The sequence below is a fragment of the Hipposideros armiger genome, unplaced genomic scaffold (assembly GCF_001890085.2).
Source record: "Hipposideros armiger isolate ML-2016 unplaced genomic scaffold, ASM189008v1 scaffold_640, whole genome shotgun sequence".
NCBI classification, from domain to species: domain Eukaryota; kingdom Metazoa; phylum Chordata; class Mammalia; order Chiroptera; family Hipposideridae; genus Hipposideros; species Hipposideros armiger.
In genome coordinates this window covers 186,908-199,694 of record NW_017731990.1, presented here as the reverse complement: position 1 = coordinate 199,694, position 12,787 = coordinate 186,908, and the positions used below count along the sequence as shown (strand labels likewise).

Genomic DNA, 12,787 nt, shown 5'->3' with positions numbered 1-12,787 from the left:
ACATCCACAAAGATTTCAAAACTCTCTAATGATAAGATTTGGCTGTCACCAAAATTCAGCACCAAGGAAATGAAAAGTTGAAAGTTTAAAATGGACTTGTCCATATCTCCATGGTTTAAAGTTCAAAAATGCCAATGTAACAACTATCTTATAGCCATTTTCTCTTATATGGCAGGAAGGACTTGTGAACGAGGCAGCCAGAATATCTACCTTGAGGTCTTTCGGGTTTCGAGGTAAAGACTTCGGCTGTTTCTTGATTTCTGTAAAGTTGAACCTGATGCTGGAGTGGAATTTCTCCACTGACCATTTGCACTCTGGCCAAAGGTTCTTACATCTCCTGAGCCAAGAAAACAGTCTGAGGAAGGGTTATCTAAAAGAATAAAAGTTTCAATAAATTAAACAAATACCTACAGTGGTTCTCCATATGACTGCAACCACGTCCAACATTGTATTCCAAAGTAATGTGGCATATTACCATGTCTCTCATGGAAGATCCCAGTCTCAACTGCCAGTAAAATCTGCAGTAAGGGAACTTCTACAAACTATAATTGATTCAGCCATACTAACCTGAAAATTGTTGAAGGAGCTGAATCCTGCCACAGCCATGTGCCTTATCTGCATCAATGTGACTCCGTGGTGTCCACCAAAAGTCAACATTTTACCCCAACTATATCTTGCAAGCACTCCCAGGCCTGGGCCTGAAAGAAGGTAGGCCAGACCAGTAAGAAAGCAGGTGGAGGGCCAAGGAGAATTGTAATTCAAATGAACAACAGTTATTGTTTAATAAGCAGCTGGTGTCTCTTGTTTTTAATTACCATGTTCACAACTCAGGGGCTCTAAGAGCAGAGATAACCTAAAGGCTGCTTATTCTGGCCAGCTTATGGCAGGAATGACCCATCATATGCATCTGGTTCTGGTACGACAACCTTCAGTCACTTAGTGCCATAATCAATGGACATCAATACTCCACAATGTTGGCTACTGCAATCAGACTAAGTGAGGACTTTTTGTTCATTATTTGAATTTCCTAACTTGTGGCTTACAAGTTGGGGTGATAAGAAATCTCTTGAAGTTTCAGCTAGGCGTAGAATAATTTATATGCCCTCTTCTTAGCAGCAGGATTGGACAATTTAAAACAGCGTCTTCAAAAATAACTTCAGATGTTAGGCTATGGCACTCTGAGGAGCACCAGTAGAAAAACAAGAATGATAATTCTCTACTTCTTGAATTTTTGTCTAATGTCAACATCATTGTAAAAGTCCTCTTTCAAAGCATATTACTATAGAACTTTGCACAATATTATATATTTATGTTATTTAAAATATTTAATGTAGCTTTTGATACTCTATCCAAAAAGTAAGGCAACCAACAAAAATATGTTTTGTGGTTTTTGTTGTGTTTTGTTTTTCAGTTGATCAGGATTATCAGGATTCAGGGTAAATAAGACACAAAAAAGCAGCAGTGGTATTAGTACCAGTTGATTTCCCAGTGGGTGAACCTAATCTAATAACTAAATTTACTCTCAAAATTAATTGTAACTTTTTTCCGTTGTAATCGTTACCTATGCTTAGCATCTATTACCATTACTGTGAGGATACAGACATGAGGCTAATGAAAATGAGTCTCATTTATGATCAGAAAATTATCTTTAAATGTGAAGTAATAACAATAGAAATTTTTGTCTCTTACACTTTTTTGCTAAAATTTGATTAGAGAATGATCCAACTAGAGATGTCTACAAAAAATACAAATTACCCTGACAGGTGTGAAATTTAAGACTAAGGATAAGCCAGAGTAGCCTTCTCAATGGCATGTGACAGAGACTTCTGCTTTAAAACGCAAGGGAAAAGCACAGGATCAAGCAGTCTGTTTAACCAGAATAAGGTGGTTCCATCCCCACTCAATGAAATCACTGAATAGTCCTCTCCTGCTGATGTGATCAAGCAAAGCTAGAGGGGATCAACAGGGTGTTGCAGACACTCTTTTTTAGTAATGGTTTAACCTGGTATTCTGTCATCATTAAGAAATGAGACTGCAAATGCCACAAATAAGATTACTTATTATGTGCACATAAACACACACAAAACTATAAGGAAATACACCAAAATTTTAATTTTGATTGTGTTCTAATAGAATGATGGGTATTTTTTTACTTTTCTCTGTAAATTTTCTACGAGGATAGGCAATACTTTTATGGACATAATTAAGTAAACTTTATATCTTAAAAAAAGTGTATCAGCCAATCACTTACTATGAAAGTAACCAACAGTTGTTCCTATTAACTTAAGGATTTATTTAGTTATTATGAACAGCAGGATGCTTTAAATCATCTTACCTACTAAATGCCAGTTTGGCAGCCTAATTTAACTAATTTAACATACTCACATTTTCTGAAGAGAAGGCATTGCTAAAGATTCTAAGCATGAGCAAAATCATTTCTTTTCATCTTAATCTATTTTTTTTTGTTTAGGGTTTAAAATGTTTTAATTTTCTTTTCAATTGTACTCTTAATATAACATCAAGAGGTCTTGAAGTCTGACCAGCACTAAGTTATTAAAGTGAAAGTGTTGCATTTTCTCTACTTGCTACATTTTTTTAAAAAATCAATGTTTTTAATAGTCTAATCTTAAATGGATTAAGAAGCAGATATTTTAAAAGCTTGGTATAGTGAGGCAGATCCAGTAAAACAGTAAATAGGAAGCTCCTGACCCTAGATACTAAAGTTTGGGGCTTTCCTGTGTTTGTTTTCATGTTAGTAAAGGAAAGGATAGCAAGGTGAAAGAGGAGACAAATACCAACCGAGTCAGAGTGAGAAGACTAAGGCAGGTAAACTGGGGACCCAGGTCTGCCCAATCAAAAGGTAAGGCTTGAGGTAACAGACCACAGACATCAATGTGGGGATTATCAGAAAAGAGTGATAGCAGAGACAAAATTCTGTAGGACATGCAATGAATTGGAATGGGTGTGGCAAAGGAACAAAGTTTTTAAAAGTAGATTTGAATTAAAGACTTTATTGTAAGAAAAAAGTATAAATACCCTATAGATCCTTGGCATTCAAGATTTAAAATTCTGACTGTTAGGGAGTAAGTGACCTTGAAGGTCTGTGACATGCCATATTTGGTCAGGAACTAGATGAAATTCGATAGAGGCACAAATATGAATCCTCTGCTTCAGGCTGTAATTTAAAGAATAAATCTAGTAGCTAAGTATCCCCATTTCAATGCAGCTTTACTAGTCCCTGTTGTTATTCTCTTTTCATCATCATGTATTCAGTAACAGTTATAAAGTAATATTTTTTCTTTTCCTAAAATGATGGCCTTCAAGTGAGAAATAAAACTTCAGTGTAAGATTTTGATAAGGGAATCAACTTATGGTATGAGGACAAACGTAGAAAAAAATGTAACTCTCAAGAATCACGTAACTGAGTAGAAAGCCAAGAATCTGATCAAGTATCACCATAGTCAAGAATATGATGATTTGAGATGACCTCATATATATCCTTTGTGAATATCAAGGGTCTACTGAAATTTAAAAGAAAAAGTGCTATATATACAAATGTTTTTAAGTTATTTATAATAGCTGAAAATGGCAAGGGTGAAGGGGACCTAAACTGTAGGAAAAATAATGAAGCAAATAAAGACACAGACCCATTATTCTAAATCATAGCCCTTGGGTTCAGCTGTTTGAGTTAAAAATTCTGAAATTTTAGAAAGATAACCTGGAATATACTATGTAACACTTCCAAGTATAATCTGATGCAGCATGCTATAATCAAACATTGATATATATGCAGTAAAATGTAAGTACTCATACTTACAGAGATAGATGAAAGACAAAATATAAATAGTTTCATTTCAGTTCATGTAGGTTTTGCCAAGGAATGAATTTAGGTCAAATTTTGATACCAAATGAATTACCAAAAAAAATGTTTGGTTTTCAGAGCCTTTTGGATTTTGGAATTTCACATAAAGGATCGTGTGAAATCAACAGAAAAAGGTAAATATGAAGAATAACATGTAAACAGATGGAAAGTAAAAATATTGGGCTAAAAACAGATTATATGTATCAAATCATATAATGTGTACTATGTATGTACACACAGGTAAAATCAGAAAAGACCACAAAGAGTTGAGTTATGGTCAAGAGATTTTGGGTACAATTGTTTATTATTGAGCAATTATTTTAAACTAAAAGCAAATATTCTGTCCAATGGCAAATTAGCATATGAAATTACAAGGAAACACAACCTGAGTTCAAATGGAAATATTAATCACCTGATTTCATTACCCACTCAACTGTCCTTCCCCTAGGATTAATAATGAGCTATCAAAACAGATGTCTGGCTCTCTGCTCACCAGGAAGGCCTTTTCAATAATAATTATGGCAGAGTTACTTTTGGAGCAAAGTAACAGATTTTTCTGTACAAATTATGCACATACTATGTAGAGACCATTTTCCATCCCAGGAGAGGAAATCCAGTGTCCAGGGTAAAGTACCACCCACCTAAATGACATTTAAATAAAACATAAATCTAAAAGAGCATCATACTAATGCCTTTTTAGGGGAGGAGATCTCATCTTGCTGACAAAGAATCCTGAGGAAGCCAAACAACAACAATAATTATTATTTACATTTCATATTTATTATCTCAGTTTATCTTCATAAAAATCCACTGAAGCAGGTTCAGTGGTATTGCTAATATTTCCTTATGTGTGGTAAGGTGAGGAGATTGAAACAGGAGGAGTGAAAAGACATGGGAAGACACTGTAATCTTCCTGGGGCATACCACCAGGAGGCTAACAAACAAAAAACTCTTAAATTTCCCCAAGACAGAGCCAGAAGATCATTGAAATTCCAAACCTTAAGGAGGGGAGATGAAAAGTCAGGCAGGACAGGGGCTAGAATAGCCTACAGAACGCTGACTTCTGTCATGGATCACAAGTTGAATAGGCAAGTCCTTGAATATGCAAGCATGGCTGTGGCAGGTGCTAGATAGAGACATGTAGTTAACATCTCCTGCCCTTATAGAGGGATAAACTTGGGCAGAAATAAATTTTCAGGATTCATGGTTTCAAGCGGAATACACATAGGCTAGCTCTGTGCTTTATATCAATACGAAACTATTATCCTTTACATCACATACGCATATCTAAAAACCAAGCTGTAGTGCTTTTCACAATGGTATAATGAACAAGTAAGAGAATGGATTTCAAAAACACTTTTCCATTAAAAAATACTTGGTTTAGACTAGATTAGTAAAGTGTCATAGCAAACACACACACACACACACACACACACACACACACACACACACACACACACACAGAGCTTATTAAAATGTATTAGTGGAGAAAATACTATTTTGACAATGCTTTTATACTTTTAGAGATGGTAAACACAAATGATTTGGTAGGAAGAAATCTGAAAGGTATAAATGTCATGACTCCAAGTAATGTGTCATACCTGAATAATAATTTGGACTATAAGCTGCACTTCTTGTAGAACATGTATAGGATCGGTCCAAATTTCCTTGCCTGGAAGGTAGTATCTAAACGAAGCAGAAGATTTTTATTAAATCATATTTTTGACAATGAAATGGATTAAAAATTTATACTAGGAAAAATCATTAAACAAGATTATGACATATTTCAGAACTCAATATAATTAATTGTATTTATATATATTATAAATTAAACAGCATACTAATAATAAAGGAAAACACATAGACAATCTGATGAAATGACTGAGGCTTCAAGAAGAAAATGGGCAAAAAATATCTGTTATACAATTTAATTCAAAGAATGTTCAACAGAAGGCAAATATGCACTTAGTATAACCTGTTCTGAAAGCCAGTTGTATCATATATCAAAAAAATAGACAAAATCGACCCAGTTTTGATTCTTTTGGAAACTTTACAGAGTTTTTAATCAGGGGTAGTGCTGCACCCCAGTATAAACCTGGAAATGTGTAAATATATGTTCAGTTATCAAAATAATTACTGGGGCAGATTCTATAGGTATTTAGTATCCAGGGGCCAAAGATGTTAAACATTCTGTTATGCTTAGGCCAGATTCACACAGCAAAGGATGGCCTCATTCAAGTTAATAATGGCTTTCCTACTGAGAAAGACTGCTTCATTAATAGTGCTCCTCACTATTAATGTGCATATACATCAGCTGGCGATGTTTTAAAACATAGATTCTGATTCAGCAGGTAGGGGGTGAAGCCTGAGATTCTGCATTTCTAACAAGCTCCCAGGTGCTGCTGCTGCTGCTGATCCTTTAAGAACCTAAGCTGTACAGCAGAGAAATCTCAGAGCTGCTATATATTGGACTGTCGGAAAAGTCGTGATGTATTTTTCTATGTTTTTCGTTGCAAAAATGCATCATGACTTTTCCGACAACCCAATATTTACACACACACACTCCATTTAATGATCAGCAATTTCAAGATACTAGTTTAAATGACCACAGATCTGGGTATTGGTAATTAATATTGAGAGAAATAATAAGGAGTTTTCTCAAAAGTACTGTTCTCAAAGAACTCATACATAGCTTGGTTCTTGTCTTAACTTTAAATATATCAAACAGAATTCCAAACACTAGATTTATTGTAAAAAGTTTATATATATATGCTTGTACTTTTGAGTGTGGCATTTAAACTATATCAGATGAAAACTTAAGCCAAAATAATTCATTAGTTAAGGAAGAAAACTATTCCTAACCTGATGGTCAGAAAGTGAAAGCTGGTCCTCTGGAAAACCTGTCTGTGACAGGAGATGGGTTTTGAATACCGAGTTGTGGTTCACTAAAGTTACTTCTCCAGCATCCATTCTCATCCTATCAGCAATATCATCTGGGGAAAGAGTCCGGATTAGTTCAAGTCACATAATTATTTAATAACTACTTTCCTATGAACCAATCTTTTCACCTAGCAAAAATTATTCCCAAAGAATACCTCTACAGTTAAATAAAAGCTCTCATTCATAAATAACCATTAGCAAAAAAGCCTCAAAATGTCATTGTCAAAAAAAGAGGCCCACATACAGAAGAAAATGGTTCATTTGGAAGTGACTGAGATCATCTACTAAATAGTTCAAAGCTTGTACAAGTATAACAAGAGCTTAATTTAAAGCTTTAAAAACAATGAAATTTTCCCAAAAGAAATTTTTGAATGTTTTAACAGTAGAAAAAATTTTAACTATTAAAAAAATAGGGAAAAATATTTACCATTCAAAAACAAACACTTGCTAACATTGGTTTATTGTTTTAATTTTAAAAGGTGCTTTAAAAATTAATCCACCTGAAAATATTTTTCTGCAAAAAGCATAATTTATTCATATGACTCTTAACAGACATCAACTCAATCACTGTAATATTGTGACAGAACCTTACTTTATAACCATTTTTGAGACTTTGTTACTTTGTTATAAAAGAGCCGGAATAGGAACAAATGAGAGTAAGGGAATTCAATGACTTACAATGATATCAGCAATGAGAAAAAAGAAAAACAAGAGGGGGGGGAAGAAGGGAGAGGGGGAGGAGGAGGAGGAGGAGGAGGAGGAGGAAGGAAGGGAGGGAGGGAGGAAGGGAGGGAGAGGCGGATAAAGTAAAGGAAAAAACAAAGTAGAGAGAAGACTAATGTGAATTAGATAGATTTTCAACCTATTCCTAATTTGGCTACTAGTCTTTACCTTATATTGATCCCCTTTACAGAGAATAAAGTACTATGAATAGTGGAAAATGTTCCAATCATAATTGTCAGTGCCACTAAATATTATAAAATTTAAAACTTACCTTAATCAAATTATTATGGATCATATAGAAGTATAACAAAGTACTAAAGAACAAGGACTCTGGAACCAGGTCAAAGTTAAAATCCTGACTCTGACAGTTACAGTTCTGTGACCCTGCGCAAGTTTCTTAACCTCTGTGTCTAAGTTTTCTAGTTGATATAATAGGGATAATAAGGTACCCTTCAAAGGTGACTGTAAAAAATTAAATGAATATATTTTCAGTACTCAGAACAGGGCCTGGCACATAGTAAATGTCTGCTAATGTGTATCTGGCTTTTTCAACACAATGAATGAGAAATGCTTCCAAACAATGCTTTAAATGATGTCTCAACCAAAACAAAATTGTTTGGGATACAGTAATAGGACAAGATCTCCCTTAACATTATTAAGCACAAAGATGCAAATATTAAAAATTTTAGGAAAACCCATTCTTTCACTCCAGCTTAACTAAGCAGGGTAACTAAAAGGAGTGAAGGACTACTTCATAGTCAGTCTTACCCATGTCAGGTCTTTTCACATCACTGACTTCAGCAGAGATACAAAGTCCTATAAAAGAAGACAGAAAACAGAAGTGTTACAAACTGAAACATCTTCATACCATTATAAAACAGGAAGCCACTGAGAAGTGACATTTGTGTTTCTAGTGGAGAAAAATATAAGGTGATAAGGAGAGTTGACTTGATGGCAAGAGAATAAAAACTAAAATTAGCCTGAGGTAGTTCCAAACATTTCTGCAATCTGTGCTATACTAAACAGCAATTATGGACTAACCACAGAATCACAGAATATTACAGCAAGAAGCAAGTTGGGAGAGCCAACCCTTTGGAGATTAATTTGCATATGGTCATAAAGTGTTTAGTGACTACACTGAAATTACAACCTTTTAGAAATTCTTCCGAATTCATTGCTCTATTACCTCAGGTTAAATCATTTTATAAACAAGTGACAGATCTTGTGGTGGTCCTATTAACACTTCTCTTCCATGCACAGCTTACTCAATGGCCAAACATAAAGCTATGAATATTCTGAGGACAATGAAGGAATACTTCACAGTTGTATTAAGTACTTTCTCCCCCATCATTAATCAAACTGCTAAAAACCAAAGCCCTTTTGCCTATATTAAATTATTTTCTCCTCTGATGTATCTAATTTTCCCAGAAAAAGGAAGTTAAAAGCCTAACTGCTTAGAATTAGGTTAATAAACATACCCTCAGCACACATGCTTCTTGGCAGGTTTCCAAGAGAAGAGTAGGGATGATAATAGTCACACTTATATTACTCCTAATCTTATCACCATGTTTTTTAAAAGATTGAATACTTCATCAACTACATGGCAATATCAGGGCTTCAATCTACTAAGACTGGTTGATGCTAATAGGTATTCTTTATGGTCACAACAACAAAGTGCATTAAAAAAAGTCTGCTTTAGCTTTTCTTAGTGTAACTACAAACTACGCAGAGTAATCATCTGATTACCTACATTATCTTGCCAGGGAGGAGTCCCAAAAATATTTAATCCTTATGTTTAGGCTTCAAATGTTTCTAAATGCTCAATTTAACAAAAGGCTTCTATCTGGAAATTCTCCAGGTACTCTTTCCCCTTCTTTCTTTTTTAATAAAGCAGAATTCCCTGGGTCTCAGATTAAGGAGGGAAAAAAATTCCATCAACAAATAAATTAGCAGTAGCCTTTTCACATTTCACTCTATCAGGCCATTTCATAATTGTCGTCACCAGCTTTTTTTGTTGTATTAAGACTGCCAATTTAAACACTTGGTGCCCAGTAGAACAGTCCCATGTTAATTTCTTTTGCATTGCTGAGATAGATGTAAGGAGGGAAGCAAACAAGAAATCAAAGAATTTTAGAGATTGTGTCCAAAAAGGTTTAAGTGACTTCCCTAAAATCATACGGATGGGGCAAAGGGGAAACAAAAATCCAGGTATCCTGACTCCTAAGCTAATGTGCTTTCAATAAACATCACAAAACTTTAAATCCTTTAACATATCCTTATTCAAGGATTCACACATTTAACAAGATAAAAGTAACTCCAGCTAACTCTGGGGAATGTTTTATACTTTAAATAATTAAAGCCCTACATTTACACTTTAATGTAAATACATCCAGCTTCTTCAGGGTGCTTATGGTAATTTTTGTCACTTTGCAAATTACATTGGGAGAAGGGATATTTTACCCCAAGATTCAACATGAAATGCTGATGTGGAACCACTGATGCCACCAAATTCTTGCAAGCATAAAATTTTTTTCCTTTTAAGAAAAGTATTCTAATAATTCATTTTCTAGTTTACATTGGTCATTTAATTTACATTAACATCAGCAGTTACAGATATTTATGTGAAGACAGGTTAGTAGCTGAACACAATAGGAAATCTGAAAGGAAAAAAAATAGCAAATCCCTGACAGTAACGGAATGTAACAAGTATGGTAAAACATTTGTAAGCTTACATACATGCAAAGAGGTGGTTATAAAAAAGAATGTTTAGAGCTGTGATAAAGTTACCAGAAAGTATATACTGTGGAGAAACACTGCACAATTAGCTTTATTCAGGAACAAGATGTGGTTAGAACAATTTATGATATGAAAAGGGTGTGGAAGTGATCACGTGAATCACCCTACCCTGAACTCTGGGAAACTATGTATATGATACAGTTTGTACTATATTATCACGTTTGTTTCTGTTTTTCATATTTTCACACTATTCTCTCCCAATTAGACTCTTTAACACCTTAAACACTAAGTATTCAACTTCTTTCATACACAAACATTTACTGTACACCAATTACATGCAGGTTACTGAGGATAAAAAGAATAAGAACTGGTCCCTGCTGCTGAGGGAAGTCAGACCCATAAATGGATATTTACAGCAAGAAGACAGGTGTGCAATTTGGTAGGTGTGGGAGTCAGGTAGAGAAAAGGAAAGACTTCCAAAGCAGTAGTTAAGAATTACATCACCTTAGCCTGAAGTAGCAGAACCTGTTTTTTAATCCATTTGCTCCCTCTAGATTTTAAACTCATCAGACAGGTGATATGAAGACCATCTTTGCAGTGGGGACAATTAATTGGAATCAGGTAAAAATGAATGAGGCTTCTGAAGAAGATAAAACGAAGGAGGCTTCCAAAACGGAACCGGATCTGAGAAGGGTTAAGGAAGGGAATCTCTAAATAGGAAGAAAGCTAAGGGATCATGCTTAAAGAGATGATTACAGTTTCCGTGTAATTGTAATTCAAATTTAGTGTAATCTATCTTTCAGTATGCGTCCTTAACACAAATTATCTTTATCAAGATTTAAGAGATGATGCGATCTATTCCATCCAGAATATCCAACTAGAACATGGGCCCTAAGTCACATAGTTGGTAGCTTTATATAAATTTTATAAGAATCACCACCACCCCAAATATAATAAGTGTACCAAACGTGAAGTGAAACAACTTTAACAAGGCTGACTTGAAAGTGATAAAGGAGCAAGTTATTGCCAATAAGATAGTGCAAATACTGCAGAGGCACCGATAAACAGAAATCACCAAGCTCAAGAGAAACTGGGCATATATCCAGAGACCACGTTAGGGCACACCAAGAAAGAGACGGTTCAAGGGAATTACCAGGAGGCGATGAGCCAGGTAAGCAAACTGTGGCAGTTAAGGGGATTTTCATAACCTGGGCAGGAGGTCCAGACGTTTCTTTCTGGTGGTGGCACTAGCGATTATCGCATCGCAGGGGGATACCACAGAGTAAAAGAGTTGGAGAAATGTTTACGTGAGACGCAGAAGTAGTCGAGAAATGTCATTCAGGTCTCAAGGAAGGCGGGAGGTGAAGCAGGTGTTAACAGAAAGCAGAGAGCTTCCCGGTGAAAGCAGCTTTCTCTTGAGACGACCCCGGCTCTGCCGGGAAAGCCCCGAAATCCCAGCCGGCCTGTTCCCCACAAGGAGGGCTGGGCGCTGAGATGGGGACTGCCGTAACGGCAGGGAGACGGCCTCTCCACCACCCAAGAGAACGAGGCCTGAGGAACCGGCCTCTGGAAGCCTAACGGCCGCCGGCCAGTTCGGCGCCCGCGGACAGCAGTGGGGAGGGGAGGTGGTCCCAGGGGGCGGGGCAGAGGGAAAAGCGCCGTCCCCACAGACGTCCCTGCTTCCGCCCAGCCCAGCCCAGGCTGCCCGGTCCGGAGCAGCACTGCCTCCGGGCCCGGGCTCCCTCCATCCTCACCCCTCCCCCAGCTTCCCGCCGCCACTCACCGAACCGGAACCGGCTGCTATACGACGGGGCTTCCGGTCGGGCGCGGAAAGCAAAACCCGGGAACCGCCGCGAACCGGAACCGCCTCCACAATACCGGAAGAGCCGCTCGGTGACTGACGAGGAGGGGGTTGGGGCGGGAGGTCAAAGAGCAGCGATGACCTGCAGAAACGCCTGCGCAGTGTGGCGAGGCCCGAGAAGTCAAGGGAGCGCCTAGGGCCGTAGTCATAATTTTCCCGTTCCCCTTTCAGTTTGGGCTTTTTCTTGTTCTCCGAGTACTGTTAGTGTGCCTTTCGTCCTTCGCTTTTCTCTGCTCCCTCGGTCCCCTAACCCGCCGCCTTCTGGTTCCGCTTGGCGATTTTTTGCTTACGCTGTGGTTTCCATGGCAGCTTTCTCTCTTGCCCTCCATCTGCGGGAACCTCTGGTCACCTTGACAGATGTAGATCTGAGAGCCAAATGAGCTCAAGCTATATCATGTTTTATTGAGAATCACAAAACGTTAGTGCTTGGAGAGATTATTGGAGATATTTTAGTCTAACAGTTTCAGAGAAGTGAAGTCATTTCCCAACGTTATAAAAGTTCATAGCAGGCCTGGGATTAGGAAACAAGTTTCTTAACTAGCAGTCCTGTACTTTTTGCACTGCATCAAGCTTAATTAGCCATTTGGGAAAAGAAAAGGGGGAAAAAACGCAGCTTTGGATTGGCATAGGTTAGACTATAAGCATGTCCAATCTTCCACAACTCT

The 12,787-nt window shown here is 37.1% G+C and overlaps 1 protein-coding gene across 4 annotated transcripts in view; it reads right to left on the bottom strand.

The window, feature by feature from the left end:
* SENP1 (SUMO specific peptidase 1) overlaps nucleotides 1–12,540 on the bottom strand; it is a 49,709-nt gene extending 37,169 nt beyond the window's left edge. The window contains exons 1-5 of one of the 4 annotated variants that reach the window (XM_019625846.1): nucleotides 12,045–12,540; nucleotides 8,294–8,341; nucleotides 6,725–6,855; nucleotides 5,464–5,548; nucleotides 211–370 (exon numbers count right to left, since the gene is read on the bottom strand). In XM_019625846.1, the coding sequence (XP_019481391.1) occupies nucleotides 211–370; nucleotides 5,464–5,548; nucleotides 6,725–6,855; nucleotides 8,294–8,297 (380 nt within the window). In that variant the 5' untranslated portion in view covers nucleotides 8,298–8,341; nucleotides 12,045–12,540. The other 3 variants (XM_019625845.1, XM_019625847.1, XM_019625848.1) reach the window with 3 other exon arrangements.
* Nucleotides 12,541–12,787: the final 247 nt, after the last annotated feature.